At 36.6% G+C, this 22,245-nt stretch overlaps 1 protein-coding gene across 2 annotated transcripts in view; it reads right to left on the bottom strand.

The window, feature by feature from the left end:
• PCSK5 (proprotein convertase subtilisin/kexin type 5) overlaps positions 1–22,245 on the bottom strand; it is a 249,086-nt gene that overhangs the window by 58,692 nt on the left and 168,149 nt on the right. Inside the window, exons 14-21 of one of the 2 annotated variants that reach the window (XM_054054115.1) lie at positions 15,274–15,417; positions 13,754–13,856; positions 12,973–13,166; positions 11,415–11,499; positions 8,981–9,078; positions 8,285–8,414; positions 7,162–7,277; positions 259–5,315 (exon numbers count right to left, since the gene is read on the bottom strand). In XM_054054115.1, the coding sequence (XP_053910090.1) occupies positions 5,200–5,315; positions 7,162–7,277; positions 8,285–8,414; positions 8,981–9,078; positions 11,415–11,499; positions 12,973–13,166; positions 13,754–13,856; positions 15,274–15,417 (986 nt within the window). In that variant the 3' untranslated portion in view covers positions 259–5,199. Of the gene's footprint in view, positions 1–258; positions 5,316–7,161; positions 7,278–8,284; positions 8,415–8,980; positions 9,079–11,414; positions 11,500–12,972; positions 13,167–13,753; positions 13,857–15,273; positions 15,418–22,245 lie in introns of those variants that run through there. The other variant, XM_054054114.1, reaches the window with a different exon arrangement.

The following is a 22,245-nucleotide window of genomic DNA, read 5'->3' on the forward strand; positions in this document are numbered from 1 at the left end:
TTGAGACTCAAAGTTACTGTGCTCTAAGGCTTCACAGAAATGTCCCAGGACTTCATTAGGTCTGTATCCTCTTTGCTCATCAGTGTCGAACCAATAGTGGAAATACACGTGTTGGTTGCACTTCCACTGGCTGGATACAAACTTAAGGTTCAGAGCCTTTGTTTGTTCACAAGGTCACTGTTTTAAGCCCAAATACACTCTCAGGACAGGTAGTAGTAAATAAACAGATAATCAATTTCATAAAAAATTAGATCTCCCAAGATACCGTAAGACAATTAAATAAAAATTATGCCAAATAGAAATCAGTTTTCCCCCAATAAGCAAAATACATTTTCAACCATTTTTTTTTTCATGCATTGAAACTGCATATTCTGAACAAACTCATTCAAGTTGTTGTTAGTGTCAGTTTCTTTTTGATGAAAACTTAGACTAGGGTTTTTCTTTGTATGATTAAATCTTTTTTAATGCTTGCTTAAAATATTTTGCACAAACATCTAATGGCAGTACTGGTTTTGATTTATTCTGCACCAATGACATGACAATGGCATATCCAATATAAATATAAGGCATAGTAATGGATCACAGACGTGTTATTGTTCCACAAGTTGCACTGCAAACTGAAAGATTTAACTCATACAAGCAGTCACTTAAATGTTTTTACAGGAATCTTGAATTTATAATAGGCCTTTTTACAGTTATTCAGTTCATTAAATAATTTCATTAAAAAGTAGCAGATAGTCACCTAAACTGGCCACTGATACAGATAATGCCTACTCTGGTTCTAATGTGGCTATGAAGAGGATTAACTTGGTCATCACCAGTTGCAAGTTGTATTTAGCAATAGAGGAAATTGCTGTACTGAGCTCTACTATCCCTGTATGTAGGCTTACTCATGTTCAAGGCTCATCTTGTCATACCTCTTCTCACCTGTCAATGTGGAAGAAGCAGCAGCCCCACTATTACACAATGTATTCACTAGCAGAGGCTTGCTCAGAATTTCACAGGACACTTGTAAGTTGCAGTCCCAACAGAGACTAGGGTAGTCTGTAAGGTCTAATAGGGAAATCTTTATTAGAAAACCATGGTCTCCACGAAGGGGGTTTGCAAAGCCTCAGAAAGAGGCAGGATGTACCAGTGGAAACTGGTGTGTGGGCAGGCAAGGTCCAAGCCAACCACCACAGGAGCTACCGTTCAGAAGCATAAGATTTCCACCAACACATCCTAGCAGGTATCAGGTTTGGTAAACTCACAGCACTGGTGTGTGTGGCTGAGGTGGAGAGATGCAGCTAGAAAGGGAATGAGAGTGTATCCTTATTGTAGAAAAGGAAACATTTCTTGTATTACAAGATGACGCCCTCATATATCAGGTTTATCCAGGATGTTCTGCTGGTCCAGGGCATCCAAATTTTTTTCTGATTAAAAAAAAATACTGTGTTATTGTGTTTAAGTCTTTTAGTAAAGAAGGGGTCTAGTTGGGTGCCCAGTTGGCATTTAAATCAAGCATTGTGTAAGTATTCTCCTAAACAGACATGAACTGGTGAATATTTCATGATGGAAGTGACATGTCTTAACAAGAAGAGCATCTTCAATTTGTCATTGCTTTTTGACTCGTGACTTAAATAAGGCAGAAATCAATGAACAGATTTGGACTGATGCCATCCACCGAGAGAACAGTCTCATCTTGTTTATGCTTAGTAGGTTCTGATCTTGCTATAATTGTCCACATCTGTTCTGCATGCCAACAACAGTGTCAAATATTGGACACTCAAACTACTCACCATGGAACAAGAGAGGGAAGATCAATCACCAAAGAAAACTGGAGCTAGGAACAAACTAGCTTCCTTCAATTGCAATCCTGTAGCTGCAGCAATCCTCTTGTAACTATAGCTCTGTTTACAAATGCTGCTGGCATCTGGCCACTGCTACTAAGGTATCACAAACAAAACTGACACCAGAAAGTACAGGTTTTCAGCCTTAAACTCAGTTATCTTCTTATTTGTCTGTGAGACTTCATAGCTCAGCATTTACGGATATGCCCTCTAGAGCACACTTCTTTGGCCAGAGCCATTAACAAGTTTATTGCCATTCTTTGTACATTTCCTACCCAAAGAAGATGAAGTCTTGACAGTAAAACCCACCATGATTGATTGAATTTCTTTTGTCAGTTGGAAGATGAAGTTGGAGTCAGAGCCTGAAGATGAAGCTCCTCAAACAGTATTGGTGTAAGGGTTAGGACAAAGGTTAGGACAACCTTTTTTTCCCAGGCCTTACCAAACTACTGCTAAGAATGTGTCATCCCACATACACTTGCTCCCAGGACTGACAGGGAAACAGAATGATGACCTAACTACTTGTTTGGAAACCAAGTTGGTGACAATGAGATGTTTAAGGCTGAAAGGTGGGGGCATTTTTTCAGGACATTTTTCACACAGCCTCAGTGAACATCCCTAAGATGTCATCCAGTTTCCACTAAGGTTGTAGGACTAAGTGGGAAATGAATGAGAGCATCAGCTCTCATGGATCCTCATGGAGGATCTCACCCTTCAAAGTCACAGATGAGTCTACACAGAGCCCTTTTAAACTGCTGGCAACAACAGAGAGCTTGCTCTTCTCAAATAGCAGTCTGAGGTTGTGATCTGAGATCTACTGGATATGAGTACTGGCACGAGAACAGACATCAGTATATCACTGTGGAAACAGCCACATATGACTGCAAAGAGGAAACTTTCCCTGTAAACTGCCTGAGCCAACAGGCAGTTACGCATTTCACTTTTTAATCCTAGGCATGCAAGAGACTAGATTCCTCACAAATTCTAACAGATCAGCAGAAGCCAACATCGTTACCCACTAGGGTTCAGACATGGCTGTACTGCTACTGCACAAAAGGTGTCCTCCATAGAAACCAGACATCAGGAATTCCAACACTTAAACAAAAAACAAATCCACATGAAAATTAAAGGCCCTTACCCTCCCAATTTATTTAAATGACTGGTGTGTGTTATCTAAGTGCTCTATATCATAAAGCTACCTGTGCCCTTCAACAAAGATATTTCACATTTAGATTATCAACATGTTTTTTTTCTAGACCAAAAAGAACAGGAACTTAGGTTAATTTAATAGAAAAAATAAAATATGGAATAACATGGGTTTTGGCCAATATCAATTACAACAGAACTACCCTATTTTACAAATAACAGCTGAACATTTTACACATGTACAGTATTTTTTTCAGTAAAAATGAATTTGGATATAACAAAGTGTCATTTTTTTAAAAGAAAACAAAGATATTAATTTCTTCTCTATAATAGTGTTAGAGACATTTGTAAGTCTCCAAACAAATTCTTTACAATCCATTACACAATTAAATCTCAATTATGAATATATATTTATATATAATATATATAATATTAACTTAAACTTTGAAAGCATTTCTCAATATAACATGTTTCTAGTTAAATATGTTATACTGAGAAATGAGGCAGTAACAGACTAGTAGTTAAACTTGCACAAATGTATTTTAAATGTGAACGTTTATCGGGAAATTTGTAATGGGCACCAAAAGAGCTTGACTGCCCCCGTATAATACCGAATCACATTGTAATAGTTTATCTGCTCTTTACTAAAGGTGGCACATTACATCTATAGTTTTGTATCCATTTATGTGAAAAACTTCCACAATCATTTTTGATCTTCTTTATTTTCTAACTTTTACATGCTTGAACACCTGCAATCCATTTTGTATTTGTGTGTCCTGGAAAGATAACTGACAAAGACACTTTGTACATTTTAAGTATTATCCCCTTAAAACAATATCTTAGAAGTTCAGTTTTCTGTTTTCTACAAAACATCTGTCTTTTGAACAGCATGCTAAGTGAAGTTGATGAGAATACATTAAACGAAAATACATACTGGCAGCCATGTGCCTGGGTAAAGGCAGGAGACGCTTCTCTCACAACTGAAGATGGTTTTACAGTGAGGTAACTCCACTGGCCTCAGCAGGACTATTCCTGATGAAATTTCTATTGTGAGCAGTTAAAAGCAGATTCAGGCCCTCGTGACACCATTTTGTTACACCGATTTGTCACGTTACACCAATTTGTTGATAACAAATCTCATTTGTTACACCAATGAGAACAATTGATTTATTGCCCTATATGTAATTATTCCTGGAGATGTATTTGGCACAAACATAAATCCAGTCCTGTAAACACATCCTGTCGCATATAGTCACACTGGCATTTACATATGGGCACTATGAAATAGCTCCACATATCTGTATGATAATATCCCCTTTTCTTGTGAACATTACAAGACAACAATAATTTACATGTTAGCAATGTTTTCTAACTTCTAGTGTATACATTACTCTGGCTTATGCAAACCAAAAGAAGTAGTATCTTTTGAATTTGTTCACTACAGGAACAATTTTTTTTAAAGTTTATTTGAAATAGCTTTGACAATTTAAAAAAATAAAATAAAAATCCTAGCATATCTGTTAATAAGCTAGCTGTCTAAAAAATGAAATCTATGTGACCAAAACCACATTTTGGGCAAACATATATACAAACTGCATGTGATACAAAAAACAGCACACAGCAGAGGAAGTAAGAAAGAAATGTGTGCAGAAATGTTCTCTTTTCTTTTCTTAAATACTGTTACAAAAGGGGCAGAACTTAGTCCTGCAGCTAATGATGTTCTTGATCCCCTCAGGAACTCAAGTTCCCCCTGTCTATACACATATCACAAAAAAGACTAATGCAAACATTTTTGTATTGTTTAGTTTTAATCCATGTAAACTTGTGCTGTATTCTTGAAACACTCTTTAAAGATCTTGAAGGGGAAAGAAGTAGGAAAAAAAGGGAAGAAAAAGGACCTTCAAAAAACAGGAATAATCCTAAGGTTGACAGGAAATCAAATAATGAGTTAAATGTTAATTTTGGCATCAAATGCTTTGGTCACACAATACTGACTCTGTGATCCTGGATGCTCAGCTCTAGACACCCAGTTATGAAAGGTAGGCGTGTTGTAGTTTTTCCATTTAAGTTCCAACAAACAGTTCACCATCTCCCCAGACAAAGAAAGGGGAGAGAGAGAGGTGGCTTTTTTTTTTCCTTTTTTTTTTTTTCCTTTTTTCCTTTTTCAATATTATGGATTAATCTATAAGTCTACAGGAGAAGGAAGACGCTGGGGGGTGTTAGTTCACCCCTTGTGTGTACATGTTCTGCAACACAATTGCTGAAGCACTTTCCGCTGGCAGAGATTGTTCTTTTTCACCAGCATACAGAATCCTCCCTCAGCCCAGGACTCTTCCGTGGCTTCCAGAGGGCAGCAGCAAGACAAGGTTGGTCGAAGAAGGGAGAAGTTGAAGGTTTGGAGAGCATGGCGTGTACAATGGAGGAAGGTTTAATTGGTCAGACAGGCAGATTTGGTTGAAGAGACCATTCAGGAGCAGGTAGTAAGTAGGAAATACGGTCCATCAAAAGGAATTTCAGTCAACAGCATTTTTTTTTCAGGAAGAGATATTGTGTTGTCCAACAGGGAATGATTGGTATCCATTTGTGAAAAGGAAAAAAAGATTAGAATGAGAATAATTAGAAAACAGTGATATCTACAGCAAAGAAATTTGTTCTCAATTTTTATGAATCAAAAGAATAAAACAGTCAAACCACAGAAGAAGAATAAAACATTCTCAACAGAAATGCAAATCCTACAGAGTGAGCTAGACTAGTAACAAATGCTTGATGGTCAAGCAATGAAATAAGACCCTTTCTGCTTTGTAAATTAACAGGAAAAATACCCCTTCTGGACTTCCCTTGGCTATCCCAGGTCATTGAGAACTTCTGCTATGTGGTGGGATCCAGCATGGTGCATTGCAGCTGCCATAAGACCCACACAACTGATGTGCAGTCCTTTCATGGCAGCTGTACTTGGAAGAACAGGGGAGACAGTACTGATATGGGGTGTCCTCAGTCTTGTGCAACTACACGTGTCTGATTGAAGCTGCATGTGTACAAATGAAAATGGATTTATCCAACCATATTAAAGACCAAACTGGTACGTCAAAAGTTTGCTTTGCAGAATTCAACTGCAATACCATACTGAGACTGTGGTCACTCAAAACTCTTTGCATTACACTTCATTTGTCCATCTATATCTGACATTCTCTGGATTTTGTCTAGATTACAATGACACTTTTAAAGTACTGATGTGAAAAGGTCTCATGACTCGTTTACCAGTACCTGTAATGTAACTTAGAGATGGACACAACACTTTTCAAAGTTTGAAGGCTTAAATTCCAACAGGAGCTGTAGAGGTCTATAGAAACAAGACTCAACCCTGCACCCCTTATTTTTTCTTTTTCTTCTCTTAATTCTTTAGTAAAACTCTTACTAAATCCAAAGGAAATTAGTTGGACCCAAGAGTCACTGCTAACTTCTTGTATATCTGACGTCAGGTATCTTCCACATGGCTTAACTCTGAGCATTGTTCTGGTGTGATTTTCCTGTTGGACTGCACTTTTTGGGTTGAGTCTACAAGTAATTCACATAGTAATATTTTTAGAGAGGCACAATGTTACCTAAGTGTCTCTGTAATTGTGACATTTAAAAGGAATGACAACAAGTGAATAATTAAGCCAACCATACGCAATAAGAATGATACCTTAGTTGTCACAGAGAACTTCCTGGAAGTTTAAATCTCTACCACAAACTGGGTGCTCCTTAGTTCAGAATTCTTACATTCTCATTACCCTTTCACATAATACAAGCAACAGTATAAGTACTTAAAATCCCTTTTACTTACCAGGGTTTTCACAGTTCAAAGAGGCAAAACAGACAAATGTGATTCTATTGACATAATACTAGGATCTTCATATAAAAATCTTTTGAAAGCAATGGCCTTTGAAAAACAGGTAAGGAAGGAAAAGTAGGTTGTTGGCAGAGGGAGAAACTACTTTAGGAAAAATCAGGTAAGGTGGATGTGACTAATTCTGTTAATAGATGCAAATGTAGTTTTCTCCTTTGGATAAACCTGAAAAAATTAAGAAGCAATGTAGACCTTAAATCAAAACTGTAACAAAAGAAACAGACCAAGCCAATCCAATACATTTAAAAGAAGCAGCTGGCAGTGGTAAAACAGATCTTTTCAGAGAACTGGACTCACCATCCTTGCAGACTGTTCCCACTACACAGACACCAGTGTCTAGGTTATAGCCGCTTGGACAACTTGTACAGTTTCTGTCTCCTTGGCCACTGCAATCCAAACAGCTGGCATCGCATCTGAAAGATGATGGCAGGAATTGGTCTTATGGCCTCACGAAATGCAAGAGTTCCTAGTAGCTCTCTTCTGTATTGCAAAGGGCTTGTTTGCTGTTTCTAGAGATAGCAGCTGCTCTAGTAGCAATAATAATTAAAAATTATTAACTCCCTCTGCAACCCAGTCCTGCTTTTTCCCCCAATCACTTTCTATTAACACTTTTTTACTAAATAGCTGCATTATTCCAGAGTTTTGGAACTATGCAGAAATAAATCAATAGACTTATTAAGCTGATAGTGTGTACCTGTGCCAGGAAGGCATAAGCTAAAGGCACAGGATGGAAAAGACCAGCCTGCCATCCAGTCCTTTCATCACCTTCCCGATCCATCATATTTTCATTCTTTATCAATTTCTTTTTTCTGTGGAAAACTATCACACATGGTGATCCCCTTCCTACCCTGAACTCAAGATGAGTTGATAATAAATGATTACAAATGGCAAGAAATGGTATTTGTTTAACAAAGAATGGAGTAGAAAAAACATCCCTTCCTTGCACAGCCTTGTCCAAGATTAATCCACCCATTTGTACACTGAGTCAGGTGAGCTATTCTGGGCAGCAGTCTGGTAGTAGACTTGTGCCATGCTTGTGAATATGTAGACTGAAAAGGTCCTTATGAATTGTAGTTAACTTGCAATTAAATAAGCCTAATTTGACTATTTTCATTTGTTACTGGGAAATGCAGGTCCCCTGCTAGATGTGTACATTTTCCATTTCTACGCATACGTGCTTAGATTCTCACTACTGCCTATTTTAAAGTGAAGGAGACATATATGTACAAGAAAAAAACACTTTTAGAAGACCTGCATGATTATAATTTGAATGAGCATTAAAAAAACCTGCTAAGCATGCAGTATATTTTTTCTGTTTTTTAAGTCAGCAGTGTTTTATGTTCTCATACTATCTTGTTTAACACAGAAATAGCTACTACCCCATGAAACATCATATGTATATATTAGCCACTGATTATACCTTTTGCAGCTTTTGTATCCACTTTCAGTAGAGTGATCAAGGTAATAACCACTACTACAGGACTGCACACATCTTCCATCTTCCATAAAATAACCCTGTGTGCAGTTTATACAGGCATCCACTCCAGCACCTTAAACCAGAGAAAAAAGATACTGTACTACTGGCCAACTCCTCTTATTGCTTATCAGACATCACCTCTAACTGCTGCAAAGTCTTATAATTTTAGATATCATGATTTACCTCCCTTAATTTCTTTCAAGTAGTAACATCAAGCAATAAAGATACGTGGTTAGAATAAACAACATTACATAATTTCAATATTTTTTTTCTGAAATAAATGGCTGTTGGTAGTTCCAAAGCTCAGACAAAATCTGTCAGTCATTATTCCATCACAGAAATAAAACAGAGGGCATTGCTGGAAATCAGAATGACATATGAATTTAAAAAAAAAAAAGAAGAAAGAAAAAAAGGAAAGAAAAAAGAAAAGTCTGTACCCACACTTTCTATTAGAAAACATAGATTTATCATATTAGCTGAATTTTGTTGTATTTAAAATATATTAAAGTACTATGATGAGAATTAAGTTTTTACATGTAAACAATCATGTTATACTGTAACCGTGATACAGTAGAATCAAATCAGAGCTAAATACAGGATAAATAAAGGAAATTATGCAGATAAATGCCAGTAGAGTACCTGCACATGTCGCACAGGAACGGTGACATAGTTCACATTCTCTACCATTATGGTATTTTCCTTCTTCACAGCGGATAGCACATTTAGTGCCATGCAAACTATTGTAAAAAGGAAAAAGAGCATAGTGTCTGGCAGAGGCCAATAAGGTCATGCACAAACCAGTTTTTAATAACAGAACAACCCATATATTAGGATTCACCAGCTTCCTTCATTGGTCGTATTTTATAAATATAGAGACAACAGTCACTTCAAGAGGGAACAAAATGCAGTTTTGCCTATGGTGAAATACAGAAACTGTTTACAAACTCATTTTAAGTACTACCAAGTAGTAAGGGATAAAAAAATACCAAAACAAAAACCAAACACTATCAAAGACTAGTAAAAATTCAGGCGTGTAAAATGCAATTACCCATGAGGAATTTGGCATAGGGTCAGCACCACTGTTCTATGCTATGGGACTTGATAGCAAGATCTCATCAAGACCAGCACCATCTCCCGATAATTTGCTACAGCACAATTTAAGAGCAGATTTATAGCGAAGGAAATCACCACCTCTTTTTGAAACAGCAGTTTCCTTTGAAACCTCCTAGTTGAGTGCCATGTCTAAGTGGCTGGGGAGATTTGTCAAGATTACAGTTGGAGGTATTCTGCCTGCAGGCACTTTTGAGAGAGCACAAAAGAGTGACTAATAGAGGAAAAAGAAATACCGTAGAGTTACTTTTCCATGGTTCCCTCTAAGTAGCTGTTTGTGCTTTCATGTTATAAGGTGCCTACAGCAGGTTTTTGTGCTATTTTTTTTTAAGCTAAGACTTCTCTGCCATGTTTCCCATCTTCTGTGGAACTTCAGCTTTCATGCAATTTAACTCTTTCTGTAAAAACGCCCTTCAGCTCGAAGGATTACCATCCTGATTGAGTCCCAACCTTGTTTTACAGACTGAATCCAGCAAAAGTCACCTGTGCTCAACACCACTGGAAATTTTTAAGAGTATACATGGCCTCCTGCACCCACATATGGCATTTTTTTCAAAACATTAACAAAAATCAATCTCAGTTTGCTAATATGGCTGAAGAAGCATGAACTTCGGTTTCTTTTGTTTTTCTGTATTTCAGTTTCTCCTTCTCTTCCTACACTGAATGGATTTGTCTGCTTTCTTTTGTGGGCTAGAAGATGTTGTTTTGTGTTAATGAAAAATAAACTCAGTTCCTGAGGAAAAAGAAAATGTGAGCATAACTTTTCTATAGCACTTGTCTACTCTAAGGTCCCAAATCTATTTAATCTTTGGTCTTCTAACATATTTGTCCATTGTAGGAACTTCTGAACCTCTAATTTATCAATTTGATTGTGCAGAAACACAGAGGGTCATGCTAAGTCTGTTAAAGTTCTCCAAAATCTTAACATGGACTGCAAGTTTAGTAACGTTTTAAAAGGGAAGCTTATATTCTTATTTCACTGAGAGTGTAAATAGAGCAATGTTCTGATCTGATCCCATGCTTCCTAGTAGATCACACTTCCTCTTCAAAGCGTCATTTTAAAAGAAACAGAGAAATTTGTATCAAAAGTTGTGTAGGCACTTGGAAAAAATAGATACAAAATAAATACACAGAAATGAGAATTCCTTTATTAAATGTAAAGGAATCCAGCTATTAATATGGATTCTATTAATATGTGCTAGAAGCAAATAACACTCAGCTTTTACTAAGAGATGAAAATCCACTCTGATGGAGGGTAAAAGCCCAGCATCAAAACATTCGCAAAACACCTGTATTCTGTAAGAAGAACCCTACGGATACTTAAGACTGACTTCGCATTTTTTGTGGCATAAAGCTGACAAACATTCCGTCATGAATTTTATAAGACTTTTGACTTTTGTTGCTTAGATCAAAAGGTCATTAATTCATAAAGGAGCTTGAAATGTGCACTGCTACTCTGCAAGTTTTACCTAGCAGGTTCAAGAAGACCCTTTATGAAGAAAAAATATCCACTGCTGTTTAAAATATATGCATGCTATATCATAATAGAATTGAGCCTGAGGCACTTGAGTTAAGTGAATGACTGGATGTATGAAGAAATACAAGAAAGATAAGAAAACAGTTTTTAACTATCATAGGAATAAATCAGAAAGATTAATATCATCAGCTCTACCTCTAAAATAATCTTTGACTGCCACACTGTAGGTCAAAAAAGTGAAGAAGTCAGCTTTCTGCATGACTGTGGCTTTTATTTTCCCTGAAATGAAAAGTGTTCTAAAAATCTGTTATTAGCCAAGATAGCACATACTAGCACGAGACAACACTATATTACAAACTAAATAATGATGGAACACATGAAATGAAGGCCACTCAAGGTTGAATAGCTATCTGATGTTCATTGTGTATCCACAGCTTTGTAAGCCTCTTCAGATATTGTGTTTAGCAACATTCATAATTTCCTTACCTTAGGCCGTGTTTGCATTCTGTGCAGATTTGGAATTCAACACATGTCTTACAGTTTTCACTACATTTTCGGCAAACAATCTTATCTACAAAGGAAAAAGGAAAACCCAGAAAACCCTGGTCAGTTTTGTTTAATAAAACTATATGCATATATTATTACATGACTTACTGCTTTTTAGCTTGATATCAGGAAAGGAAGCAGCAAGCTAGACTAAAATAGCTAAATTCTGCCTAACATTAGCTTTTTCCATCATACATCAAATGGTTTAATCGATTTCTAGACATTTGAAGTTATGGTTGTACTCTGAAAAAACTATGCTTTGAGGTCTTTTAAAAATTTTCATAAACATTTTAGATTTACATTAAGTATTTATAATATGGACTTAAGTACTCTTTTCATATAGCATTAATATGTAGTAATTGCCATTTGTTCCAGAGACTGTCCTGCAATTTACCTTTTACACTTTCCACCCAAGCAGCCTGTCCTGTCTTCCTGCTTAAAGACACACCTGCAGGAACAAGGTTTGATCTCAACAAAGTCAACACATAAATTACTTAACACCTGTCTTTTCATCTCAAGAGTTCCCTTTCTTAAGAGACACCTCTCCCTCTCTTCAGATCTACTGTCTTTTGAGATGCAATGCCATGTACCTTTCTGAGAAAAAAATCCTGATGTTTCCACTTAATCTTGAATTTTCATCTATCCATCTTAATTGGGTGGAAAGGAATTCCCTTTACATTAGTTGTCACACAGTAAAAAATGGAAGAATTAAATTAGTGCCTTTTTTTAGTAATTCTCAAAAAATAAACACACAGCTTCATGCTGCAGAACGCAAAAGGTTAGGGACCTAGATGAACAAAGCTGCAGAGCACATATTTATCTTCTAAGGAAGTGTCTAAATATAACTGAAGTCACTGCAGTTTTAAGCACATGTTTGAATATATGTAAAAGTATTTTTGCTAGCCAAAGCTTGAAATTAAACATGTGCAGTCTAATTGGCAATCACAGGAAGAAACCGAATGCAGGTGTGTCTCACAGCAGAGGAGTACTGCTCTTGGGTCTTCACATCAGTGTAAGTAGTTAGGTCTGTCAGAAACATTAACTGTAGACACGCTTTACATCTGAGGAGCCTATTTTTCTTAGACCACCAGTTCTGTTGCCACGGTTAATTCCTCAGCTCTTTCTTCTATCTGGTGCCATATCATTTGAATTCAGGGGAACAGGGAAATGCCTTATGTTCAGAATGTGGCTGCTGTCTGTCCCTTTCTGGAGTAGCGATAATCTGCCCTCTTGTGCAGCTGACCTGCTCTTGAACTACCCTCGTTCTTCTCTTACTACCAACCACAAACAGAAAAGACATCCTGCCACTAAGTAAGATTTTTAAAATAAAGGAAGATTTTTGAGGACATTCTAGATCACATTTGGCCATGATGTAGTAAAAGGAATAGGATAAGAGAGAGATGCATCAACATATACTTTTCCTGCTTGTAAGTATTCCAGCAACCTCCCCAGCTCAAATTCTGTAGCCCACAATAAAGAAACAACAAGAAATACTAACTCTTATCCAGGTAAAACCCATCAGGGCAGTTGGTAATACAGCTATTGGTTACTTCATTCAGGTAGTAGCCAGATTTACAGGTCATGCACTGGTCACTATGGCCTCCAACACAGGTTTCACAATTGGGTGAGCATTTTTTACAGCGTTTCTTGTCTGCATTGTAGTGACCAGGTGGGCAGGTCGAAACACAGATCCTGCAGACAGCAGGGAAAAGAAGGCAGAGTCGTTAATGAAATAACCTGCCCTCACATTCCTGGACCATGACTGCAAAGCAGAAGTATTTCTCAGCATTGTTGCTTTTCTAATGATCATGTGTTTACTAATATGTAACTCTCCAAAGCACTGCATCAAGCTGCCTCTTCTCTTCTGTTTATTTCCCTACAGCATATGCTGTCTCACTGGCAAGTGCCCTATCAGACCATCACAGAGTATTATTTTTGACCATCTACATTTCTTCCTATATTGTCAAAACTTAATCACAGAACCTATAGTAGCTATCGCTGTTTTATATATATATATATACACACACACATATATACATATACACACACACACATTTATGAAAAAATAATCAGAAGAGGGGGAAAAATCAGAGAAGGGTGTTTGAAGGCGGTACATTAAATTCTGATTAGCTAGTGGGCTGGTTTTTTCAACTCCTAAGAAAACGTGTTAAATTCAGTGGAAAACGTATTATCGATGACTGCAGTAAAGAGAGAGGAAAGGAAGTTAATATATACACTAAGAAATCTATGAAGTAAAGTTTTTTTTTTCTTAGTCTTACCGTGTGTTATTCTTAGATTTGTAGTAGTAATGCAAACAGTCGGTACAATGATCTGGACCTGGCCCATCACACCCTACTTTACTGCATTCTGCATTGCAGGGACCTGTAATAAAACCAGAAAACAGGGAGGAAGGGATTGAAATTTCTCATTTATTACTTAGCACCCCTTAAAACATAGTATTTTAATGCAAAATGCAATTACTCTGTTTCCCTGATTGATTAGAATTCCAAACAGTAATTTGGCTCCTCCAGAAAGACAGGTCTTTTAGCACTTAGAGACTTCGCAAATTCTGTCCTCAGTATGAATTCACAGTGATAATTTTTAGCAAGAGTGGCATCAGATGCTCTCTTAATGAGTAACAAATCATTCCGAATGTTATTCAGTAATGTGGAAAGACTTTTGGAATGCATTATTTGCAAAATAACTTGTTAACACACAGGTCAACATAAATGTTGAACAACATGATCAGTGGCTACTATTGTTACCAGGTAGGTAACAAGTGGTCCCAGTGGCTACCACAATCTGACTGAACCAGCCACAAGGGCCCCAAAATGCTTCTCTTTACGCTGCATGCCACAAAAGCGTCAACTAACACTTGCTGATTAGCAAGTGTTCCATCTCAGTGGCACTCACGTTGGATTTGATGATCTTGAGATAGTCTATGATTCTATATTTACAGTTTTCAAATAGGTTCTTCCTGCTATGGGAGGAGAAAACCTTCAACTCCTGCCTTTATGTAGGCAAACAAAAAGCCCATGACTGAATTTATAACTTTCAGGACCACTGCTCTAATTTAAATGAGATGTGTTGAGTTTCCCTGCCACCTTGAAATTTGTCCCGACGTCACGTAAACCAGAATTGAGTTTGCTTCATGCTTAGGAAGTAATGACCTTGACAGCAGAGATGCTAGTGTCTCAACACATAAAAAAAAAAAAAAATTCAGCACTTTCAATCTACAGTAGGAACTGCAGGTCTGACATGCTGTGTGGCAGGAGACTGTACTAACAGAAACTTCCAAAGTGAACTTGGTCTCACTGTTCGCTTCCTGGAGCTATACTTACAATTCATCAAGCATGACCATCTATACAATGTTCTTAATGTTGGATTACACGCAGGAAACTGCCAACTTGACTTATTTTGTAGTGCTGAAAATCTAACCCTTTTAAAGTCTAATTATAAGGTTGAAAAGCTTCCATAGGGATCATCAGAAACAACATAGATGTAGAAAACATTATTCTTCATATAACTGTGTAAATGTATGCATATATATTTTTATATATGTTAACAAAAAGCAGTATATTCTTCACAGTGTGTTAAGTGTATTTCAAAGATATGTAACGCTTACAAATTCATATGGATTAAATGAAAATATCTAACTTTAAATTATGAAACAAATAGATCTGATCTTAAATCAAGAATGCATTTCACGGAACTTTTTACACATGCAGACTCTTAGGTCACTCCTTTATCCTATTACATGTTCAGTAAATGCACAAAGAGAGTTAATGTATGTACGCACCTGAATAGTCATCTGTTCCATAATCTTCTGTAGGGTCTTCAGCTGGACTAGAGCGCACTCTTTCCATTTTCGGAAAATCATTTCTTGGTAAGTAAGGCTGGATGGATGTTCCATACAGTACTAAGGACCACTCTTTCAATTTGCCTAGAAGTTGAGTATTTAAAATCTAGTTTATAAAACACTTCTATTTTCTGTGTCTTACAAAAATGTATCACTTGTAAACATGACTTTGTGAGTACATACGGAAGACGTTACTTTCAATTAAGCACCCTCACTTTAATACAGACAGTGCAACTGCTGCTTCACTATAAACCGTGAAAACATAGTTTCTTCAATCAGATTTTTGCACAGTATTTTCATTGCACTCCAACCTCTCATATGTCCAGTAAAAATTTGCACTGTTTGTTGAACAATAAACAACCAAACTTTGGCCATACAGTTATTTGGAAAATGTATATGGTACTTAACAAGGAGGTTTTGCTCTGGATTTGACTTTCCCTCAGAACATCAATTATCCAGTAATTATTATTTGAGATCTTTCAGCTAACTAATATTCAGTATTCTGACTTAAGAAAGAGGTTATATTTTGTTCATTACTCAAGCATACTTTTCATTGCCTTATAGGACATATCTCGATGAACAGGAAACAATTCCTTTTAAAATCTCCATGGTAGAACATCAGTGTCCCCTCCCAAACCAGAAAAAATTTTTATTTATTTGCTCTAGTTATTTGGCAGATTCATCACTGCATTGTCTGCTTTCATTACTAATATTTCATCCTTTCAGTACCTGAATGCAGAAAGAAAAAATTGTTTGCCAGTCTGAAGCATTATCTGACTTTTTGGCAAGATTTTTGTGAAGGAATAAAAAGATAAGTATACATCAAGTCATCAGCTCTGGCTGTCAGGACACAAAGTGTGAACTTTCAGTCCCCATCTTTCTGTCTATACTACCTGCTGAACTAAATCTGTGAAAGAGTAAAAGGACTCAGGCATGAAAGAATGCATAAAGTAATGATGGATAAAAACCACATCCCTGTCTGAAAAGATGGAACATAAGTTTGGTCCTATCCTATACTTCTAATTGTATTTATCTATGTTGGAGTAGCTGTTTGAAAGTATCAAATTCTCATCAGAAGAGAAAGGAAATGAAGGAGCAGTGAGCATTTCTCATCTGAATTCGAAAGATTCTGTTTTGGAAGCTGTTCTGTGGTTAAAATACTCTTCCCTTAGAACTATTATTTAAAAATTGATGTAATCCAGGTATGCCTCTTCTTTCTTCAAGAAAATCACTTAGTATACTTCATGTAAATTTAATTCAAGATCTACCTCTTCCTTCATTTTAATGATAATAATTTGAGCTTTCATGTTGTTCACTTGGACTTTTTCAACCTGTGCAAGCAAATTACTTTGAATTTTATGAGTGATTTTCTTTATTTTTTCCAATATCATGTGGTATTCTTCATTGACATGACCAAGACAATCCATTATCTCTCTGCTTTTACATTACACTTCGAGCAGCAAGCAGCAATAAACAAAACTAATACCTGACAGATCATAGAATGATAGAATGGCTTGGGTTGAAAGGGACCAAGAATATCATGTAGTCCAACTCCCAATATATATGATAACAGTCCAGTTCTTTTAAACAGTTTTTAGTAGGGTTAAAGATGGAAAACAATCTCTCTGTCTCTTGCTAACCCAACTTAATCTTTCCGGGACAGAAATCTCTACATTTTACATGAAAACTTCTCTGCTTTATACTTATTTTTTAAGAAGAAACTCTAGGTAAGAGACTACAACACATGACATTTGTTTCACACAGTAGCTTCCAACTTTTCACAGCTAAAGCACAGAATTACTTTTTAAAAGAGACAGTCAATTCTGATTTAAAAAATTAACTGATGAAGAGTCTGCCATACCTGGTGCAAAACTACTACCTAATTACCTTGGCTGTAAAACTGCATGCACCTTATTTTCAATTCATCTTTTCCCACCTTTAGATCACAGCCATGTTGCTCTTTAGTCCCCACTAGGTTAAAAAGACCCAAATTATATATTTTATTCCTGTGCAGACATGTGGGGATCAAGTGACCTCTTAAGGCTTTTTAAGAGTGATTCAACTGGGTCATTATAGGCACTTTTCTTTTTGATAAAGAAGTCACACAGGGAGCTAATTTTTAACCAGAAACACAGTCATGTCTACAGTCTTTTAAAAGCTACAGCTTATCCATGAACAGTCTCTGTCCTTTTTGTGTTTTAACCCATTCCTACAGCATACGCACCATAATATACTGGATGGAATAAAAACATGTGTTTTGCTAATTTATTCAGAGTATTTCATCCATGTCATCATTGTACTCCAAAGATCACTCAACCTTCCAAGAGCTGATTTTATACTTCTTTCATAACTCTGGTAAAAATACTGAATACTAGAAAAAAGTATTTGTAAGGACACACTAAAAGTAACCACAGGTAAAGATGTTCCTCAGGCTCAGTGTATTGTGCCTGGACTTTACACACATGGAAGGGCTTGCACTACCATTACAGCAGGAAGGATTGGTGGTTTGAAAGTATACCTATTGCAAAAGGGTGGCAAGGGGAACAATTCAGCATCTCTCAGGAGATCAGTTGCCTTTTAAGAATGGTTCAGTAAATAAAGAGGGGAAAAAATCATGTGACTTGCCAGAAAATAAATGAAGTCTGCCTCGAGGCAGGTTTAATTTGTGCAATGAAAATATTTCAATAACTAAGCATATATATATACAGATGCACATTTATAATGAATAAACAAAGTGTAAATGCTTAAGCCAAAATCCTTCTTTCCCCATTTTTGACTGATTCCATCATTTCATTTGGCTAGAATAATCCTTTACCCTGTTCGTATTTAGCATGTGACAGAGGTCCCATTTAGCATGTATAGCAGAAAGAGTATGTCACAGTGCTTCACAGCAAGCACATGTCCACCTCCATAAACTCTACAGAATTAAATGCAGAAATCACATGCAGTACTTTTATGAACTAGACCCTGCATTTCTTTACGGGTAACAGATGTGGCATTACCCTGCCAAGGCAGGGATATGATGACATGTTGGTTCTTTGTTCTCAATTTGATCACAGGAAAACTTAAGCTTTTAATTACAAGACCTTTCAATAGCTAAACAAATGCATGCAAACAACAGAAACAAGAAACAGGCAGAATGGTGATAACAGTATGCTAAACTGCAGGCTATGGTGATAAATTGGAGAGGCACTATAAATTGTATTTAAGCACCTTTTGTTTATTTCTGTTCAGTACAGAGACTAACCCAAATATGTTCAAACAGTGAGTTTTTTCACCAGTAACATACAGTAGGCACTTTAAAATCTTTCTGAACGCAAACGTTACTGGACAGCTTCCATCACAAGGGCAACAACTGTCTGAAAAGCTGGAAGACATATTACTAGACAGCACACAATGAGCCAGCATCCAAATTCACAATCAGACTGTATCTTGTGAAATTCAAACAATGTGTGAAAACCTACCAGTCTCAAATACTGTTTCACATTGTGGTTAAAAGAAAGTAGAGTAAGCTCTCCAGTATGATTCCTTCAGTTTACCAGCTTCCTCTACAACCTTTGGCTGGGCAGTTCTATTTTTTCCACATCCCCTGGCCTCACTGCCCTTTTTCTTTCACAACTGGGTCTTTAGGCTTTAATCCTCATAAGCAAAAGAAACCAGTTCCATGAGACTAGCCACTGTAGCGCTAAGAAAAGCATACATAAAGTATCAAAATCAGTAAGATATATATAACTACCTACGTAAAACAGGAGTGTGCAGGAACAGGCTTTAAAGTGCAAAGCTGGAAATACAGCTGGCCACTTTTAGACCATTCTAGTGACATAAAAGGGCTGTAATAGATGTCTGGAGAACAGCCTGGATTAATAGTTTGCAAAATGGCTCTATGTTACCTCTTTTCTAGGCTTTAGTACAGCGAGAGTGCTGGGGAAGCGAGAAGAAGGGAAGAGCTGAAATATGTTGCACTGTGGCTCTTCTTCACACCTGCAGGATGAACCACTTGGTTGTGGTACACACAACAATGAAGAGATTCCCTAACTTGTCCTTCAAGTCAGAGACATTCTTGGCTGAGTCAGGAATAACAAGTGTGAGCTTGAGTTGAAAATCATTTATTTTTTTTCTCTTTTCAGTAATCTGATTAAAATTACATTACTTAGTTATTATTTAATACCTCTCCTCTATCAAATTCTAAATCACTGAAAATTAAAAATAAACCCAAACACTAAACAACCCCCTGAATCCCTGAACAGATCTGCTTGTAGTCTATGGCTGCTTTTTCAAGTGAATGTAATGAATACCCCCTTTTAGCGTATTGGAAACTTTGCTCTGTATTTACTGGTGCAATTAACATCACTAAGCTAAAAACCTTTCACCACTGCCAAATCATGGTGAGAAGTGATCAGTGCAAATAAAATGAAGTGAAAATCGGAATACTGCCAATGCTGGGGTTTCCTTTCAGAGCTCTAGAGGATGATAATCAAGACTTTCAGAATGCTGTGCTTGAAGTTATCCACTTGAATAGACAGCCGACATTAAAACGACACTGTCTACTGTAGCGTTAACACAGACTTTAACAAAAAGTTATTTCTGCTCAGCAATTCTGAAAGTCACACTGATTATCTTCAATAGAGACTTATTGGCTTCATATTGTGTAACAGATTTAAAAAAATTTGGCTTCTGACTGCTGGACTAACATCCTAAAAAAAATAATTCAGGTTATGCAGACAATTGGGATAAGAAATAAGATAATATGACTTGACGGCCAGTTGGACGGAGAATTTTTTTTAAAAGAAGAGAGATTGGCTATCTGGCCATCTGCTGGATTAAAAAGAACATGACTCAGCTAATGAACAGCAGAAATAAAGAATTAAATTTTTCATCCAATTCCATTAATTTTAACAGCATTTGAGTAAGCATGATCTCTGTGTTAGATCTTATTAGACAGAAAATTATCTAAGCAGCATAAAATCAGCACTTCTATTTTGCCACCATTTTTAAATAAGAAGGTTCATTTTTGACCAAATTAAAATGTATAGATGCAGTTGAGTTTGGCCTCTGCACCACTTGGAATAGGAAGGAGAGTGGACAACTCAAAGTTCACATATTACTGTTCTTCCTTTACCCTGACTTGCTGTAAGTCATGACGGAAATAGTCCTACCGAAACTGAAAGCTGCAGGGGTGATTGGATCAGCTGGCCTGCAGGAAAGGCACATTTACCTTGGAGAGGTGAAAGGCACATAGCCTTCATTCCAACCTGAATAATTTAACAAACCAAATTTGAACTAAGACGAAGACAAGGTACTCTATCTCTGTATCTGGTGTCCAAGAAAATGGGACTTTCTTGGACAAAGTAGAAATGAAACAATGAGCATTCTTCTAGCATAGTCAACTACTTGCCCTATAACGCTAGCTTTTATTTTTTAAAACTCAAAGCTTTTAAACAATTCAATTTGCATTTAAGTCAACATTTCCTTATGTGTGCTTTTTCATGTAGTAGAAATAATAAAAATAATTATACTTACTGGGGCTCATCTGAATAGTTTTAATGACTTCCAATAACCTACTAACTCAGAAACAAACACACTTGAAAAGCCTTTGTTGTTAAGTTCACAAAGATATACTTTTATAACTTAGGTATACTTTAAGTTAAAATCTATGTCTTAAAATTCAGAACTAATTTTTAGCAAATCAGTTAGAGAACTCTTACTGCTTTATGAATTTACTAAGCTGCCTGAGACAGAATGCATCTCTCATTTAACTGGGTTATAAACTAATTCTATTGCTAATGTCATTGTAGCCTAGACATATTTCATAGCAGAATTCTTGTAATTAATCATTATCTATGAGAAAACAGTAATCAACTACATCTGTCACTTCCAGTTTAATATTATTGGTTTCTGACATGCTTTCCAGAGTAAGTTTTAATTTAGATTCGGTGATAATTATTTCCAATACACCAGTAGTATTTGTCTCTCTAACATATTTTACTCTAGATTATTTGCTTAAGTGGTAGTTCCTCTTTGATTATTTTTCTTAAAGGGTTTCCAAGTACTTTGATGTGGGGCTCCGAAGGAAGGACTACATTCAGTATTCATGAGCAAAGAGTGGTATTTTTGGCAGTGTATAACATATCTGTTTCAAAATGGTTTTAATATTTAAATTTTCAGTTAATCCGAAAGACAAATATATGCTCATCTCTCACAACCAGCAAATTAGAAGTAAGCATGTATTCCCACGAGTGTCTTTGAAAGCCCTCTTCTTAATCTCCATTTCTTTCAAAGTGCTCACACTGAAATATGTGAACGAAACCGAACTGTACGGTGGGAACTGAAAGCAGAAGAACATCTGTAGCCTCAGAATTCTTACTAGGAGCACAGTTTGTGAGTGGACATATGCCAGACCTAAGCATTCTGCCCACACACACAAGAGCATGATGCAACTGATCAGTGGGAGTGACCCATGAATTTCTTTCTCTTGCATAGTGGGATTTTCTGGTTGGATGACCACTGACAAATGCCACTTTTTCTTAATAAAAAGCAAAGAAACACAACATGAAAATAAATCTCTGGGCCTTAGATAGCTAATACAGACCAAATAAATATAGGCCTTATATCATCCATGGAAGTCACAAGCAATGTGAGTAGAGCAGAGTAACTCTGGGCTGCTCTGCTTATGACACTTATCTGTCTGATAAGCATATGTTCAACATTCAAGGAAACAGAGGCCTATGTATGGAGATACTATAACTTCTTTGAAATGTGGCACATGCAGTTACAAGCAGTTTTGCATCTTCTTCCTTGAAAACTGCGCCTAGCAAAGATTTGGCTTTAAAGCACTGACTCTTGGTAACCTGTCAGATGATACAGGAGTCTACTTCTGCTTGAAGAATTAAAGTCTGGTGCAATCTGTAAATG

Source organism: Cuculus canorus, chromosome Z, assembly GCF_017976375.1.
Source record: "Cuculus canorus isolate bCucCan1 chromosome Z, bCucCan1.pri, whole genome shotgun sequence".
Classification (NCBI taxonomy): Eukaryota; Metazoa; Chordata; class Aves; order Cuculiformes; family Cuculidae; genus Cuculus; species Cuculus canorus.